We start from the raw sequence: 19,320 nt of genomic DNA, 5'->3' as shown, positions 1-19,320 counted from the left end.
AGAGAGACCCACCAATGGAATGTTGGTCTCTGAAGTAGGCCTCCAGCCACTCGATAGCCCTTTCGGATCTGCAGTATGGAATAGCAGATGTGACAGGACAGACAGAGGCTGAGGGCAGAAGCAAACAGACTCAGACAAAGACTCAGATGAAGACCCAGGTTGCTTGAAGATTCCAACGAGGTTCAGAATAAAAGAGAATACTGAAGAAGTACTGCCACGCGCCCTACACAGCCAATCAAGGCAGGTCACGGACCACGTTGGAGACGAAACAGACTCCAAGCTCAGACATCGACTCAGGTTACTTAGAGTTCAAGATGACGGTGAGTGCTGAATGAGTGCTGCCTCACCGCGTGCCCTACACAACCACTCAAGGCAGGTCGCGGACCACACAGATGGTGAATCAGACACCAGGCAAAGCAATGGACTTCAAATCCAAACATGGCAAAGATTCAGGTGAGGCCTGCACCGAGGCGCGCCCTCCACAGCCAGTCAAGGCAAGGCACGGAGACGCTGGAATGGAGCAGGTTCAGGCGGAGTCTTAGCATGGACAGAAGCAGACACGAAGAACTCTGGAGACCGGGTCCGGATAAGGATTAAGAACAGAACCTCAGGATCCCAAGCTCGGAGAAAGGAACTCGGAGCGAATTGCTTGGAGAAAAGAAGCTTGAAGTGATGACTCGGAGCAAAAAGAACTCGGAGCTAGGAACCTGAAGCTTGAGGATTAAAAGCGAAGGTCTTCCAGAGACTTGTACTTCCGAAGAGAAGAGGATCTGATTAAGAACATCAGGAGACAGCACCTGGGTATGAGGACATCAGGAGAACATCTGGACATCTGGAACCAATGAGATGAAGACACAGGATCAGACGAGAGACCATGACAATGACAAGGATCAGACGAGAGGCCAAGACGAAGACACAGGATCTGACAAAGAACAGATTACCTAGGAGAAGCTGGGATGCTGGGAAGGAGGACTGGCTCCTTGCAAAGGCAACAATAGACTGAAGGCAGGGCCCTTTTATAGGGCTGAAGAAGAACTCCCACAATGAGGTCATCTGGAGGAGCCAGGAGGACTGGCCCTTCAAATCTGGAGAGGAGACGTGGTCCTGTGCCTAAGAAGGTAGGAGGCAGGACCCTGGAGAGCGGCGTCCCTGCCGCAAGTTAGAGTAGGAGCGGCACTAGGCCTTGAAGCAGGGCCTAGCGTAATGTCAGCTTCCTGCTGCAAGAAGAAAGGCTGGAGGCGGCTCCAGCTGCATGGAAACACCAGCGGCGGCCTCCAGGCAGTGAAGAGGAGCTCCGGGGCAGCCTACTGGCTGCAAGAAGAGGAAACTGGATGCGGCACTCCCAGCCATGGGAGGACCCAGGCGAAAGCGGCTCCATATTGCAGGGGCAGGCGACAGCGGTGGCACCAGGCCGCAAAGAAGCAATGTCGGCGGCCTCCAGGCCACATGGGAACGGCGTCTGTGCCCTCCTGGTCGCAGGGTGGAGAAACAACGTCGGCAGCTCATGCCGCAAAGGCAGGACAGTGGCGTCGGGACAGCTGGGGACTGTCAGGGAGCAGGCAGGTTGGAGGTGAGAGGCTGCTCACGACTAGGCCCGTGAGTAGAATCGTAACAGCAGGAGGATGTAAATAGATCTACATCTGGGCTCCCCCAGAGGTGGAATATCTGATTCGCCATCCCCTGGTCCAGGGACAACTTGTGGGGTCTGAAAGCATACCTCAGCCTGTCTGCTACCATATTCTCCATCCCGGCCAGGTACATGGCCCTGAGCACTATCCCGTGGGACAGGATTCATGACAAGATTTGGACCAGTTTTTGACACAGGAGGTATGTTCCCATGCCTCTGTGCTTGTTGACATACTACATAGCTACCTGGTTGTTAGTTTGGATCAGGACAACTTTGTTGGACAGCTGATCTCTGAAAGCCCATAGCACATACATGATCATAAGCTTCAGGAAGTTGATTTGACAACAGCTTTCCTGAGCAGACCAGAGACCCTGGATGCTGAGTCAATCTACATGAGCTCCCCAGCTCATTATGGATACATCTGTGTTAGGACAATTTGGGTAGGAGGATTTCAAAATAGATCCCCTGTTCCAGATTTGAAAGTACCTGCAACCAGAACAACAAGTCCCAGAGAAATGGGGGACTTGAATGTAGTCCTGGAGGTTCTGCATGGCCTGGCACCACTGAGGCCTTAGGGTCCATTGGGCTTTGCTCATGTGTAACCGTATCAAGGGAGTGACATAGACATTTGTAGCCATATGGCTCAACAGCCTCAACATCTGCCAGGCTAACACCTGCAGGCTCTGCTGAATCTCTGCAATGATGGTCGTCAAAGTGACGGTCCTTTGGTGAGGTAGGAAGACCTTGGCCTGAGCCATGTCTAATAAGGCTCCTATGAAGTGCAATTGAAATGATGGGCCGAGATGGGACTTTGGGTAGTTGATGATGAGCCCTAGCAACTCCAACACCAGGATAGTCAAATGCATGGACCCGATGGTACCTGCCTAAGATGTGATCTTGACCAACCAATCATCCAGATAGCCTGTGGAAGTGCACCACTACCATGGCCAGGCATTTTGTGAAGACTCGTGGGGCTGATGCTAGCCCGAACGGAAACACCTGGTGCTGGAAGTGCTGTTTTCCCACCAAATAGGAGATACTTTTTGTGACTGAGGAAGATCTTGATGGGAGAGTATGCTTCCTCTAGAGTGAGGAAGCCTAGCCAACCTCTTTTTGCAAAAAGAGGATCAAGGTGCCTAGGGAAACCATCTTGAACTCTTATTTTTTTTTTTTTTAATTTATTTATTTATGCAATTTTTATATACCGTAAGTAGAACACATGATTCTATCTTTACGGTTTACAATATAATTAAAATACTAGTAGGAAACAGAAAATACAATAAAATAGATAAAATAAGAATAAATAATTAATATTACTTATGATAAGCTAAAAATCTAAAAGCTTTGTTAGAATTAAAATAGTTAAGAAATTTGTTCAAGGCCCTTAGGTCTATGATGGATGGAGACCTCCTGTTCTCTTTGGAATCAGAAAGTACCTGGAGTAGAATCCACCCCCCCCCCCCCTTTGCCCTAGTAGGACAGGCTTGACCGCTTTGGCCATTAAGAGGGAGGAGAGCTCCACTAGCAGTATCTCCTGATGTGCTACCGCCTCCAAAACAGTCTTGGAGGACAATTTGGTGGCATACCCAATAGATTCAATTGGTACCCTTGACAGACAATGGAAAGAACCCACTGGTCCGAAGTTATACTGGGCCATTGGTTCGCAAAGAACTGCAGCCTGCTCCTGACTGGAGGGTCCATTGTCCCGGGTATGGGTGACTGGCCTACGCTCCCTATGACCCAGTCAAAACTCCATCCCTGGAGTTGACTGAAGTGCCAGCTGGGGCTTGGGGGTTCTCTGCTGCCTGGGCTGGCCGTGAGAGCCCTGATGGTATTGATGAGAGCGAGGGGGTGGAGGATAGCACTTCCTCTGGCAAAAGAAAGAATTCCTCTGTCCTGTTCTCACTGGCCTCCTGGAAGAGGAGGAACCATCTGGAGTGCTGGCAGAGAGTTTTTGGAGGGTTTCATAGTGGTCCCGGAGTTGGGCCATTCCATCCCTCACCCTATCTCCAAAGAGATTCTCCCCAGTAGATGGCACATTGGCAAGTCGTTCCTATATCTATGGTTAGAGATCTGAGGTCCACAGCCATGCCATTCTGTGGGCACCAATTCCCACTGCATAGACCCTCGATGCCATCTCAAAATCATCATAGGTTTCTCAGACCTCATGTTTCCTGTACTCCAGGCCCTTATGCACCAGTGACATAAGAGTGTCCTCCTGCTGTTGAGGCAGCTGCTCAGCCACCTTCTGCACCTGCTTCAAGATGTCCCATGAGTACTGGGTCATGTAGAGCTGATAGGATGCAATGTGGGCAATGATCATGGCTCCCTGAATCACTTTCCTCCTATGAGCACCCATTGTTCTGTGGTCCTTCCCTGGGAGCACCAAGCAATGGGTCCGAGAATGCTTGCCTCTCTTGAGAGCGAATTCAACCACCACTGACAGGTAAGGAAGCTGACGCTTATCGAATCTGGCAGCCTTCTGGATGAGGTAGACTCCGACAGCCTTCTTGTTAATGGGAGGCACAGTGAGGGCATGTTCCCATATCCTCAGCAGCAGTGCCTTAACGATCTCATGTACCGGGATCACCACAATCTCCTTAGGCGGTTCCATGAACTGGAGGATATCAAACCTTTTGTTTCTGGCATCCTCCTCCGTCTTAACTGAAATGGAATGGCTTCTGCCATCACCCTCACAAACTCCGAAAGTTAAGTCCTCAGGTGGAGACTTCCTTCACTCTTCTAGAGGAGAAGGGTCTGAGAGGAGACCCTTAGAGCCCTCAGAGGAGGAATCTGAAGTATCAACCCCCAGGGGTCATAGAGACCTCCATCCTCACTGTAAGCCACAGAGGATGGGCCCTAGGCGCTTGGTCTTTGTCCAGAGGTGCAGGTACTGGGAAAACTGGGTGGGGGGCTACAAGCCTTGGTTGCCTTGCCAGCCTAGGTAGAGCTTCCTCCTAGGATAAACCAGCAATAACCACTGTATCGGTAGAGGGAGGCATCGGTGTGCCACCGGGCACCGATGCTGTTCCGGTAACTGATGCCAGCTGGGTTGGTAGTGTACCAATGAGCTCACTGAGCTGCTCCAGCAGCGGATCAAGGATGGATGGTACCGGCTTCAGTACGATTGGTGCCACAGGACCAATGCCCAGAAAGCCTGTTCTACTGTCAGCTGGACTTGCTTCTCCAGCTCCTCCTTGAACTTTGCCAATGCCAACACTGACTGAGAGGAAAGAGTGGTGGCCAAATCCTCTTTGGACCAGCGAGGCAAATTGGTGCCTGGCATCAGGACCAGTGAAGACCATCATGGATCCCCAGTACTGATGGAAGACTGGTGTTTCCTCGCCACGGGGTTTGCTTCAGGAGCATAGTGAGATGAGCCAATAGGGATGTGAATCGTTTTTTGACGATTTAAAATATCGTCCGATATATTTTAAATCGTCAAAAATCGTTAGAGCCGCGATACAATAACAATTCCCCCGATTTATCATCAAAAAATCGTAAATCGGGGGAAGGGGGAGGAAAAGGGGAGGGCGGGAAACCGGCACACTAAACAACCCTAAAACCCACCCCGACCCTTTAAAATAAATCCCCCACCCTCCCGAACCCCCCAAAATGCCTTAAATTACCTGGGGTCCAGAGGAAGGGTCCCGGTGTGATCTTTACTCTCGGACCTCCGTGCGTTGTAGAAATGGCGCCGGCGCTACCTTTGACCAGTCATATGACAGGTCAAAGGTAGCGCCGGCGCCATTTTGTTTTTTTGTCCCCCGACGTCAGGAGCATAGGAGATCGTTCCGGACCCCCGCTGGACTTTTGGCAAGTCTTGTGGGGGTCAGGAGGCCCCCCCAAGCTGGCCAAAAGTCCCTGGGGGTCCAGCGGGGGTCCGGGAGCGATCTCCTACGCTCCTGATGTCGGGGGACAAAAAACAAAATGGCGCCGGCGCTACCTTTGACCTGTCATATGACAGGTCAAAGGTAGCGCCGGCGCCATTTCTACAACGCACGGAGGTCCGAGAGTAAAAGATCACACCGGGACCCTTCCTCTGGACCTCAGGTAATTTAAGGCATTTTGGGGGGGTTCGGGAGGGTGGGGGATTTATTTTAAAGGGTCGGGGTGGGTTTTAGGGATGTTTTAGTGTGCCGGTTTTCGATTTACACGATTTACACGATATTTAAAAAACCCAAACTGTGACGATCCGATTCCCTCCCCCTCCCAGCCGAAATCGATCGTTAAGACGATCGATCACATGATTCACATCTCTATGAGCAAATGGATCCTTGTGCCTGGCACCGTGCATCAATGGGGTCCGGCGCCAATGTTTCCTCAGCTTTCCTCAGAGCTCAGCCCGATTCTTCCCTGGTGCTGAGGCTGATGTTGAGGAACCCAACATCGTTGGCCTAGAGGAGATCAATGGTGGCCGGTCTCCAGCACCCCTGTTCACCGACGGAATTGACGGACCACTGATGTTGATGGCACGGTATCCATCAGTGTGGCTCTGTGATCCATCAATGCCAATGCCGTTGATGCTGATGGCTTGGTCTTCTTCTCGGGTCCGAAGAGCTGCTTCATTTTGTCAAGCCAAAGATGATGTCCCTTCAGTGTCAGTTGTGTGCATAAACAGCAACCCCAGACATTATTTATTTATTTTATTTATTTAAGGTTTTTATATACCGGCATTCATGAAATGATCACATCATGCTGGTTTACAAATAAACAGGGGTGCAATAAATACATCAAAAACAGAAATAACGTGTCGAAGAAAGCAGTTACAATTAACAAGGACTATTGAACTGGGATCAGAGGAAATAAATAATGCTATGCCCATAGGCAGAGGACACATATTTCATGGGGGTTTGTAATAGACGTGGTCCTCGGGCACTGAAGGCATCACCAAAGACTGGAAATAGCAATGATGGGATGAAATAAAAGGGCCGCAAAATCAAAATTAATGGCGGCGGGCACCAAAGCACCACCTCCATGGGGAATTGACTATGAATGGAAACTTATCAGAAGCACCGAAAACCCTGGCTAGGAACACTATGGGGAAGCACCACGAGGTACTTGGCATCGAACACTGCAAAGAAAAAACCCACAAAAGCGAGAATAAAGAAGTTTTCTAAAATGCCAAAAAGATCTCACTCACACTGCAATGCAAACAGCTCCATGGAAAAAGAGAGACTGGAGAGGGACCCCATGTGTACACAGGGTATAGGGCATGCTGAGCATGCTCAGTGTACCAAGTCAAAGTTCTAGAAACTTTGACATATGTTTTCCATGTCGGGGCTCCATCTGATTTCACTCGTGTGAGGACTACCATCCTGCTTGTCCTCGGTAAATTCAGGTTTGTGCATTGGCTATGGGTAGACAAGAATTCTTCACTGACACTAATTGGTCCATAATAAGTGCCATTTGTCCAGCTAAATTTGTATTTAGCAGGACAAATAGCAGATGCATGCCGGATTTTATAATCTGCCTGCGTATGTGCGGGTGACGCGCAACAAGGGAGGGGATTTTTTGGCAATTTCCGCACGGTGACGCATTCCGGCCTTTCCCAGTTCCCTTCCAGTCTGCTCATATTAAGGAGCGGACTGGGAGGGAACTTCCCTACCCCTACCTATACTTCCTCCCTCTTCCCTCTCCTCCCCAGCCCCTAAACCCTATCTTATCTTTCCTTTTTTTTTCTGTTGTACAACTTACTTCAGGGCCCGACCTGAAGTAAGTTGCATGCGCCGGCAGCCTTCGGGATAGTGTTCAATGGCACTGTCCAGGTTTGCCCCCTCACCCCACCCAAAACATGCCCACCCCCCCGGCCCGCCCCTTTGAGGAGGCCCAGCACTTGTGCGCATACTGGGCTTTATGTGCATGGCTGGGCCCCTTTGAAAATTCGCTCGGCATGCACAAGGCCTAGCCACGTGCGTAAAACCCAGATTTTACGCGTGTAGGGCTTTTAAAATCTGGCGTTAGTACACAGAAAAGCATGATTTATGTGCAAAAATCATAGTTAATCCAGCGCACTTCTCTGCATTGGGAAGAATAACTAATGCCTTCATTTGCATGGGATTTCCATGCAAGAGTGATTAGCAGTATATACAGTTCTACATACACATTTTTTGTGCACAAAATCCTTTGCTGCATCAGGAGTAACGTTTGTACACAAAAATGTTCGCAAACTGCAGGTAAAATTATGCTCTCTTCTCAGCACATTTTATTACATCAGGCCCCAAGTTATTCAGATGTGTATCCAGCTAACGTTGCTGGCTGACCTGCTGCTGAAAATGGACTGTGAATACTTTAGTACTGTTTTTGTTCCTGCAGGAGTCACTCCAGACATAGCAGTCACCTTCCCGCTCACTTGGAGGCTGAGTGCATCACCTCCATGACACACTTGAGCCCTGCTGGCCAAGCAAGTCAAAGGAGACTTTCATACAGTGTAGAGCTACGACTGGCGCAATGTTTTTACTTTAATTAATTTAAAATGGAGCTTAAATTTTAGAGTATGTCTCATATTTTTATTCTATATCTGGCAAGGGAACCGGCAACAAAACCAAAATTTTTTACAGACGCTCTTCCATCAAACAACAGATGTTTAGAAATCATGTAACAGTGAACTGAAATATTTAAATTTTGTAAAGGCGCCGCATCAGCAAGCCTGACAGCGTGTTCTGTATATTCCGTACTAGAACCGCTCGGACCTCTAATCATTTGCGGTTGTAATGACAGCTCCTGTAAACAATTTTATGTAGCCATATTAGTTAGCAAAGATTTGCAGATGTTTCCATTCTGTATCCCAAATGATTTGTAATGTGTCCCGTTTGTATTAATACAATCTTGTCCGCCTGACAGCAGCCAGTGCAAAATTGCAGCTTCTTCAGGGGAAATCAAATCTTAATTCTATAAATATGAAAAGAAACACAATTCAAAAATGGGACAAGTTCAATCAACAAACTGTTATCTGTACTTAGCTGAAGTGTTGCTGGAGAGCCGGACCTTTGTATCGAGGACGCCAAGTCTCAAAGAATTTGCGGGAACCGGGACAGAAACCGCTTATGGACCAAGGGTAGCTTTTTAAAGAGCCTACGTCTGTATGACGTCATGACGTCTCCGGTGCTATGATACAAAGACGCTAAACCTTCGCAGAGATCAATTACAAAAAAACATGTAGATCCAGCGATGTATTAAGTCCTGAGGGATGTACCGTATTCAATCTATGGATCCACCGTTGTTCTGCCTGTAATAACTTGCTATTGAAACTGCCACCGTGCCAAGAAGGCAGCAGTTGTTCAAGGATACAGGCTTTCAATGAATCAAAAGTGTGGGCTTTGTCCATACAATGTGCTACTAGAGGAGCTGAGAGGTGATTATTATTATTAAGGCACGAACGATGTTCCACAAGGCGGGTTCTGAATGAACGGGCCGTTTTACCTATGTACCACAAATTGCAAGGGCACTGAATTAAGTAAATAATACCTGTGGTAGAACAATTTGTGTGCTGTTTCAATGTCCAAGTGTAATTGAGTCTTGTGAAAAAAATAACAGGCAGAACAATGGTGGATCCATAGATTGAATATGGTACATCCCTCAGGACTTAATACATCGCTGGATCTACATGTTTTTTTGTAATTGATCTCTGCGAAGGTTTAGCGTCTGTGTATCATAGCACTGGAGACGTCATGACGTCACGACGTCATACAGACGTGGGCTCTTTATAAAACTACCCTTGGTCCATAAGCGGTTTCTGTCCCGGTTCCCGCAAATTCTTTGAGACTTGGCGGCCTCGATACAAAGGTCCGGCTCTCCATAAGAACATAAGAACATAAGAACATAAGAAAATGCCATACTGGGTCAGACCAAGGGTCCATCAAGCCCAGCATCCTGTTTCCAACAGTGGCCAATCCAGGCCATAAGAACCTGGCAAGTACCCAAAAACTAAGTCTATCATCAACACTTCAGCTAAGTACAGATAACAGTTTGTTGATTGAACTTGTCCCATTTTTGAATTGTGTTTCTTTTCATATTTATAGAATTAAGATTTGATTTCCCCTGAAGAAGCTGCAGTTTTGCAGTGAAACACCGGCCGCTGTCGGGTGGACAAGATTGTATTAATACAAATGGGACACATTACAAATCATTTGGGATACAGAATGCAAACATCTGCAAATATTTGCTAACTAATATGGCTATATAAAATTGTTTACAGGAGCTGTCATCTCAGCCACAAATGATTAGAGGTCCGGGTGGTTCTAGTACGGAATATACAGAATACGCTGTCAGGCTTGCTGATGCGGCGCCTTTACAAAATTTAAATATTTCAGTTCACTGTTACATGATTTCTAAGAACATAAGAAAATGCCATACTGGGTCAGACCAAGGGTCCATCAAGCCCAGCATCCTGTTTCCAACAGTGGCCAATCCAGGCCATAAGAACCTGGCAAGTACCCAAAAACTAAGTCTATTCCATGTAACCATTGCTAATGGCAGTGGCTATTCTCTAAGTGAACTTAATAGCAGGTAATGGACTTCTCCTCCAAGAACTTAGCCAATCCTTTTTTAAACACAGCTATACTAACTGCACGAACCACATTCTCTGGCAACAATTCCAGAGTTTAATTGTGCATTGAGTAAAAAAAGAACTTTCTCCGATTAGTTTTAAATGTGCCCCATGCTAACTTCATGGAGTGTCCCTAGTCTTTCTACTATCCGAAAGAGTAAATAACCGATTCAACATCTACCCGTTCTAGACCTCTCATGATTTTAAAACACCTCTATCATATCCCCCCTCAGTCGTCTCTTCTCCAAGCTGAAAAGTCCTAACCTCTTTAGTCTTTCCTCATAGGGGAGTTGTTCCATTCCCCTTATCATTTTGGTAGCCCTTCTCTGTACCTTCTCCATCGCAATTATATCTTTTTTGAGATGCGGCGACCAGAATTGTACACAGTATTCAAGGTGCGGTCTCACCATGGAGCGATACAGAGGCATTATGACATTTTCCGTTTTATTCATCATTCCTTTTCTAATAATTCCCAACATTCTGTTTGCTTTTTTGACTGCCGCAGCACACTGAACTGACGATTTCAATGTGTTATCCACTATGACACCTAGATCTCTTTCTTGTTGTTTTGATGGAAGAGCGTCTGTAAAAAAGTTTGGTTTTGTTGCCGGTTCCCTTGCCAGATATAGTTTTGATAATTGGGATCGTGTTTTGGTGCTCTTTGGTTTTTTTTGTCATATTTTTATTCACCATGTTACAAGTAAATCTTGAAATATCTGATTGTCTTTTTTTCCAGTTGTAACTGGGCAACAATTATTTTGATTTAAAGTCAGCAAAATTGCAATATCTATTTGCCTTGTGTAAAGAAGGGTGCGAAATGTGCATCTGAATAAAGAATTTGGAGGGCATAAGAACATAAGAAATTGCCATGCTGGGTCAGACCAAGGGTCCATCAAGCCCAGCATCCTGTTTCCAACAGAGGCCTTTTCGATATGTCTGCTGATTTTAACAACTGATTATGACTCATTTTGTAAGGAGCTGATAAAAAAGAAGAGGTGTTTTAAGGCCTTTCTCATGGTTTGAGGTGGTTTTATAAGTTTGCTATTTTATTATATGTATTTATTGATGTGTTTTATAAATTTGTATAGGTTGTATGTTTTATAATATTTAATTTTTCTGTGTGTTCCCCTTGGGTATTTTTCAGAAAGGTAGGATATAAATGTAAACAACAATAAATACCCCACTTTATTCCTTGAGAAAACTGCATGGCATGGGAAGAAATAAGAAATGAGGTTCTATGTACCGAATGAATGAAGCGATATTGATATTCTCACAAGAGAACTTTGAAAACTTTATATTCATTATTTTAACACAGAGTAGGCTCAAATGGTGACTAATGGATGGGAAGGCAAAGAAAGGGTTGTCCACCACTGATTTAGACTGAAGTCCATGTCATCTTGACTTGGATATTGCCAAAGCATTTCTGTTTCAATCTATCACATTCTGTCAAATGTGACAATCCTTTTCAAAAACAATATTCTGGACCTGGAATGAAAATATTGCTTACAAACAGACTTGGAAATCATTTGCATTCTGTTTAATTTTCTAGGGTGGTAGAGTGAAGAATCTGTTAAGAGATGACTGTTGACTTCCATTCTTCAGTTTGTAGACTTTCTTTCTTTCTTTCAAACCTGGTCACTTGAAGTTAGTCTCACCTCTCCCATCTTGAGGCACACCTTTGTTTCTAGAAAGATAAAACAATGTGTAAGGGAAGTATCATTGACAAGAGCCATGAACCGCAATATCAGTCAAAAAAACTAAAAAAAACATTTTACAAGTAAAACATAAAACAATAAAATCACAAATCATGTATAGTATAAAATAAAAAAAATATATAATATGCACTAACATTCATAGGAAATAAAACAAAGATATCAACAGCAGACATAAACAGTGATCTCAAGCATGAAACTACCAAAAGGCAACTGAAGCATATTACACCCCTCTGCTATCCAAAGAAGCCAAAATTCATCACAGCTTTTTCTAGAATAGCCTGGTTTTTATAATTTGTAAAAATTTAAAAAATGTAATTCTAATCTGATATTGCAAGGAAAACCATTCCACAAACTGGGAGCCATTAATAAGAAAGCATGTCTACTATGACCTTTAAGTACATATTCGGCCTGAAAGCAGTGTTCAATTGACAGAACTGGAAAGATCTAAGCATATGACTTGGTACAATCAGGCAATCTGCTTCTATAAGTACTTAGGTCCATAGTCACTCATAACTCAAAAAACTATAATAAGAAGCTGGCAATAATTATCAATATAAATTTGTAGAAAATTGTGGACCCAATATTCAAAATTACACATTTATTTAAGTTAACTGGATAAGACTTACCCGGTTAACTTAAATAGGATATTAAATGGGCCTTTGTGCTGGGTCATGCCGTTGGGCCTAGGTCTGGGCTAAAGCCCCGGCGTCGGGACCCGCTCTTCGGGTCTGGTGGCGGCATTGGGTCTGGATTCGGGCCTAGGCCCCAACGGTGGGACCTGGCCTTTGTTGGATATCCGATGGATTAGGTAAGTTTTTGCTTTTTTGTTTAATTTTTGGGATCTTGGCCGAGACCCTAGTGTCAGCCCGAGCCTCCACTGAGACCCTGGTGTCATACTCAGGCCTAGGCTGGGAACTCTGCTTTGGGCCTTAGCCTGTGCCCTAGACCAGGTCTCAGATTTGGGTCTAGGCTGAGGCACTGGCGTGACATTCGGGCACAGGCTGCAAACCCTGCTTTGGGCTTCGGCCTGTGCCCTAGGCAAGGCCCCAGCTTCAAGCCTAGACTTAGGCCTGAATCATTAGTTTAAAAGAAAACGAACGAATAGGATTTGTTTCACTCAGGGGAGCACCAGATTCAGTTTGTGACCCCCCCCACCCCACGAATAAAACAAATTAGCCTTATTCATCACATTTTACAGTTCTGTTTTAAATGAATGCACATCTCTAATATCAGTATTACTTGTGTCTTATTAACAGTCTCACAAGACATTCCAAATCCCCTTCTGTAGGTACTGGAGTAGTCAGAGCCAGCTAATCATCTAAATTTCATGTTAGCATCAGAATATGAGTAAAGGAAATGAAAATAACAAGGATGTTCTAGTTGCAAGGAGATCCTGTATTCTCTGCAAGGAGAATTGTTTTGTCAACTGGAAACAGAACTCTCAGGGGAACCGGGGGGGGGGGGGGGGGGAGATACTGGATCTGATGCTAACCAACAGGGACAGTATCTCTAATGTTATAGTTGATGATCATCTGGAATCCAGTGATCACTGGATGGTATGGCTCAGTATTAGAGAACAAGAGATAAAGGCTCATTCAAAGGGTCCTGGACTTCAGGAAATCTAAATGTGTTAAAATGGTAAAGTACGACAATGAGTTGTTAATTGGTTGGGAAAATCTACGGGAAGTAGAAGAGCAGTGGGTAAAACAAAAAGGAGATATATGGGCAATTAACCTTTTTGTTAGGAAAATAAAGAAAGAAAATAGCAAAAGAGGCCATTATGGTTTTCTAAAGAAGGAACTGAAAAGGTAAGGAGAAAAGGTTAGCATTCATAAACTACAAGAGTTCAGAGAAAGTGGAAGACAGGCAACAATAGCTGGAAAAGCTAAGAGAAACTGGGAACGTATTCAGGACTGCAAAAATTCAAATGGAAGAAAAATAGCAAAAGTAAAATGGGGGTGGGGAACAAGACTTTTTTTTTTTTTTTTTAAGAAATGTTTCTAATAGAAGGAAGTACAAAAGTGGCATTGTAAGACTCAGAGGTGAAGGAGAGCAATATGTAGATGCTGATGAGGAAAAAGTAAATTTACTTAACAAACATTTCTGTTCAGTGTTCTATGTGGAAGGGACTGGAGCAGGGCCACATAAAACAAACACAAATAAGATTGGAAGTGAGGTACACATCAATCGATCTTCAGAACAGTGTGTTCATGCGGAGCTAACTAAACTTAAAGTAGATAAGTTAATGGGGCCATACATCCGAGGGTACTGAGGGAACTTAGAGAAGTCCTGGAAGCTCCTCTGGCTGACCTTTTCATTGCTTCTTTAGAGTCAGGAGTAGTTCCAGACCACTGGACAGGGAGAGATGTAGTTCCTATTCATAACAGTGGAAATAAGAAGAAGGCTGGGAATTATAGGCTGAATAGTCTGACTTCTGTGGTGAGTAAATTAATTTAATTATTGTTAAAACTGAGGCTAGTGCAGTTTCTGGAATCCACCTGATGCCGTGCCACCATGGTAGAAGCTGCCGGCCCAGGCTTCCTGGCAGTGGCAGAGAGCTGCTGCTGATATAACGCCACTGCTGCTCTTCTTTGCGGCTGGAAACGCTGCCGACGTCCTGCTCCTGCCCCAACCTCCTAGGTGTGAGCGTGCACCTCTCTGCTGAATTTACCAGGTACATGAAGTTCTGGATGTGAGAAGACATGGCCAAAGATGGGAATATCTCCTCTCCTGTGAAGGACACGGCCCAGAGGAATACACCTGGGAGTATGCTCCAATATTTTAGCTAAAAATCTGATCAAGCAGTTCCATGCTTCCCCATCCCAGGAAGCGGAAGTCCTCAGGAAGGGGGCTTAGAGAAGGGGGTACCTTTACGTATGCTGTCCGAGGAGCCTCGCGGTTGGCCTCACTCACCCGATGCCATGCGGCCAAGGCAGAAGCCGACCCAGCCCCCTGCCAGTGGCAGGGAGCCACTGCTGACATGATGATCCTTCTTCGCGGCCCTGAGTGCCGCCGTTGCTCCATGCGGTTTGAGTTGCTGACGCCACCGCTGCTCTTCTTCATGGCTGGGAATACCTCCAACGTCCTGCTCCTGCCCCAATCTCCTAGGCGTGCATGCGCATCTCTCTGCTGAATTCAAAGGGCCTGCAGTGGGAAAAGCCCCGCAGCCCTCCTTGATGACTTTATAGCTGGTCCCTGCCTTCAGCCTTTGCCTTGGCAATAGGTCTTCTCTTTCCAGAGCACTGGATTGCCATTCCTGAGTTCCTGATCTTCATCCTTCATTCCTTGGACTGATCTCGGCTTTGACTTTGGACTGGACCTTGAACACAAGCTTCACCGCCTGCCTCGACCCTTGCCTGGACCTTGACTATGAGCTATGCCACCTACCTCGAACCTTGCCTGGAACTTGACCTTGAGCTTTATTGCCTGTTCCTGACCCCAACTTGTGCAACTGTGATTCTCCTTCTACCTGGACATCCATCTCCACTGAGGCCCCACAAAAGTCCAGCTGGCCCTGCTGTCCGAGGGCTCAACCTAAGGGGAAAGTTGGCTGGTGGTGGTGAAGCCCCAGCTGGGCCTCTGCTTTCCCTCAGCCTTGCCTACCGAAGGTGGGGACTTGTGAGGTTCCTCCCCATAGGTAGCATCAACTTCCCCTTGGTCCAAGGGTCCACCTTCACAATACCAATAACTGCAAGATCTGAGGCAGCATGGTTTTACTAGAGGTAAATCTTGACAGATGAATCTTATCAATTTCTTTGATTGGGTGACCAGACAGTTGGCTCAAGGGAGAGGTAGACATAGTATACTTGGATTTCAGTAAGGTCTTTGACACAGATCCACAGAGGAGACTTAAACAAATTAAGTTACCTAGAGTAACTGACTGGGTTAGAAACTGGCTGAATGGGAGGTGACAAAGGGTAGTGGTAAATGGAGTTTATTCTGAGGAGGAGAGGAACGTTACTAGTAGTGTCTCTCAGGAATCAGTCCTGGGACTGGTTCTTTTCAACATTTTCATGAGTGACATAGTGGAAGGATTGTCAGCAAAGATTTGTCTTTTTACTGATGATACCAAAATCTGCAATAGGGTAGACATCTAGGAAGGCATGGAAAACATGAGGAGAGAACTTGAAAAGCTCGAGGAATGGTCTAGAGACTGGCAGCTAAGATTTAATGCTAAAAAATGAAGAGTAATATATTTAGGCTGCAAAACCCAAAGAAGGGGAAATTCTTCTAAGCACAAATGAGGAGTAGGATCTTTATGTGATCATATTTGATGATTTTAATGTAGCCAAACAGTTGGATAAAGCGATGGCAAAAGCCAGAAAGATGCTTGGCTGCATAAATAGAGGAATGGTCAGCAGAAAGAGGGAGGTGATATTGCACCTGTACAGATCCTTGGTGAAACCTCATTTGCAAACTGTGTACAGTTCTGGAGACCACATCTTCAAACAGATATAAACCAGTTGGAGTCAGCCTAGAAGTGATTACTAAAATGATCAGTGGTCTTCTTTCTAAAACATAATTGGATAGTCTTAAAGATCTAAACATGTACACCCTAGAGGAAAGGTGAAAGATAGAGACATTTCAATTAGAGATGTGAATCAGAACTGGAATCTGATCGGTTCTGGTTCCGATTCAAATCTTAAAATTTTTATCATCCGGCTCGATTTTATTTTTGTTATCGGCTGCGCCCGATCTGATAACAAAAAAACCCTCCCGAACCTCCAAAAAACGTTTTTAAATTACCTGGTGGTCCAGTGGGGGTGCGGGGAGTGATCTCCTGCTCTCAGGCCATCGGCTGCGTTAATAAAAATGGCGCCGATGGCCCTTTGCCCTTACCATGTGACAGGGAATCCGTGCCATTGGCCGGCCCCTGTCACATGGTAAGGGCAAAGGGCCATCGGCGCCATTTATATTAGTGGCAGCCGATGGCCCGAGAGCGGGGAGATCGCTCCCCATGCCCCCACTGGACCACCAGGTAATTTTAAAAGGTTTTGGGGGGGGTCGGGAGGGTGGGTTAGGCTAAGGGGTAAGTTTTAAAGGGTCGGGTGGGTTTTTTTTTTATCGGGCCATTGGCACCATTTTTATTAGTGGCAGCCAAAATGGCGCCGATGGCCTGAGAGCAGGAGATCACGCCGGGACCCCTCCGCTGGACCACCAGGTAATTTAAAACATTTTGGGGGGGTTCGGGAGGGTAAGGGATTCGTTTTAAAAGGGTCAGATGGGTTTAGGGGTTGTTTTGGTGTGCCGATTTTCCCGCCCTCCCCCCAAATAACTCCCGTACCCAATTAATGATTTTTCACGAAAAATTGGGGGAATTTGTATTGTATCGCGCACTCTAACGATTTTTGACGATTTTAAAAAATATCGGACGATTTTTTAAATCGTCAAAAAACGATTCACATCACTAATTTCAATATTTCAAAGGTTTCCAATGCACAGGAAGCTAGCTTCTTTAATGGAAAGAAGGCTCTAGAACAAGGGATGAGAATGAAAAGGGATAGACTTAGGAGTAATCTTAGGAAATATTTCTTTACAGAGAGGACACTAGAGGTGATGTAGGTAAAAACGGCCTCCCAGTAGAGGTGATGGAGGTAAAAAGGTATCTGAATTCAAGAAAGTATTGGATAAATGCAGGGGATCCCTGAGGGGGTAATGGGAATTGTAAGGAGTACATAAATTAGATGGATAGGCAGACTAGATGGGTCATATAGTCTTTTTCTGCCATCATGTTTCTCTGTTTCATTGCTAAATATTATTATGCATGTTCTGCAAAATTCATAAATTCATTAGCTAAATTGTTATAGGCTTTAATGAGAGAAATTTTGCATGTAGTATCAAATATGGAGAAATTTTCCAATTCCATAGCATTATTTTTGTTACGAACCTGCCCACGGACCTCATCCCGCAAGCAGGCTCTCACTCACTGCTAGGCTGGCCCAACGCTGCAGTGTCTTCTTTTGCGGCCTGGGCCTCCCCGGACCACGCTGCTGCAGCTGTGTCCACTGCCGGCACCGTCTTCCCAGTGCAGCCTGGAGGCTGCTACCGATGCTTCATCCTCACGGCGGGCAGAGCCGCTGCCGCTGAGCCCTTCCGCGGCAGGGAACCGCTGAGCCTGCTCTTCCCTGCGGCAGGAAGCCGCCGACATCTGGCCTTCCTTTCATGGTCTAGTGCTGCTTCTGCCTGCTCCTCTTCGCGGCATGGACGCCACTGACGCTGTCCATGGACCTGTCCCTCTCTAGGCACGCGGCCGCGCCTCTCTTCAGCTTTTAAAGGGCCAGCAGCGGGAAATGCCCCGCGGCCCTCACCAGTGATGTCATCATTGTGTTCCTGGTTCAGCCCTATAAAAGGGCTCAGCTTCACTTCCTCAGACTCTTTGAATCGGACTTCATGATCATCCATGTCTCCTCTTCTATGGTCAAGGTTTTCTGTGGTCTGCTCCTGTCCAGATGGTTTCATGTTCCATGTTCTTCTCGTTCCTGATTTTCTCTGTCTGATGTTCCTGGTCTCGTCCCTCATTGGAGCTCCTTTGTTGCATGTTCCAAGTCATGATGTTCCTTGTCTGGGAGTCCTGATGTCCCTTGTCCAAGTTCTGATGTTCCAAGTCTAACTCCTGATGATCCAAGTCCTGAAGTACCGTGTCCAGAGGTACCATGTTCCACATTCCTGATGTTCAATGTTCCTGTCCTGACTCTGTCTGTCTCTTCTTCAGATCTTTGTCCAGTTCCCAGGTTCCTCGTCTATCCACCTTTCCTGGCATACCACCATCGTGGTCCATGACTAACCCATGGGGGGCTGTAGGGCACCTCGTAGTACAAGGCCTTCTCCTCGTCAGCAGCGCATATCTCCGGAAGACCCTTGCTTTTAATGTTCCAAGTTCCAAGTTCCGAGTTCTAAGTTCCGAGTCTTGAATCCTGAGTCTTGTATCCTGTTTCTGGTCTTCTGAGTTCCTCGTGCCTACTTCCGTCCATGTCTAAGACTCTGCCAGAACCTGCTCTGCTTCAGCGTGGTCCACGACCAGCCACTGGCAGCAGTGTAGGGTGCGCCCTGGTGCAGACCTCTCCTGAATCTTCGTCATGTCCTGGCTTCAAGTTTCACTGCTTCATCTGGAGTCTGCTTTGCCTTCAGCGTGGTCCGCGACCAGCCATGGACGGCTGTGTAGGGCACGCTGCGATGCAGTACTCACCCAGTACTTCCTCCTGAATCCTCGCCTGAGACCTCCTAATCACCTGAATCCTTGTCTGAGACTTCTGAGCAACCTGAATCCTTGTCCGAGTCTTCTGAGTAACTTGAATCCTTGTCTGAGTCTTCTGAGCACCCTGAATCCTTGTCTGAGTCCTATGAGTATCCTAGTCTACATCTGAAGTCCTCCGAGTATCTAAGTCTATGACTGAGTCCTCTGAGTATCCTAGTTTATGTCTGAAGTCCTC

The 19,320-nt window shown here is 46.2% G+C and overlaps 1 protein-coding gene across 2 annotated transcripts in view; it reads right to left on the bottom strand.

The window, feature by feature from the left end:
• Positions 1 to 10,922: 10,922 nt before the first annotated feature.
• Positions 10,923 to 19,320, bottom strand: part of SHISAL1 (shisa like 1) — a 529,020-nt gene continuing 520,622 nt past the window's right edge. For both annotated transcript variants that reach the window (XM_029600117.1, XM_029600116.1), the window contains exon 5: positions 10,923 to 11,859. In XM_029600117.1, coding sequence (XP_029455977.1) covers position 11,859 — 1 coding nt within the window. In that variant the 3' untranslated portion in view covers positions 10,923 to 11,858. The remainder of the gene's footprint in view (positions 11,860 to 19,320) is intronic.

Source organism: Rhinatrema bivittatum, chromosome 4 (assembly GCF_901001135.1).
Source record: "Rhinatrema bivittatum chromosome 4, aRhiBiv1.1, whole genome shotgun sequence".
Taxonomy (NCBI): domain Eukaryota; kingdom Metazoa; phylum Chordata; class Amphibia; order Gymnophiona; family Rhinatrematidae; genus Rhinatrema; species Rhinatrema bivittatum.
The sequence above is the reverse complement of the archived record's forward strand: the minus strand, read 5'-3'. Positions and strand labels throughout refer to the sequence as shown.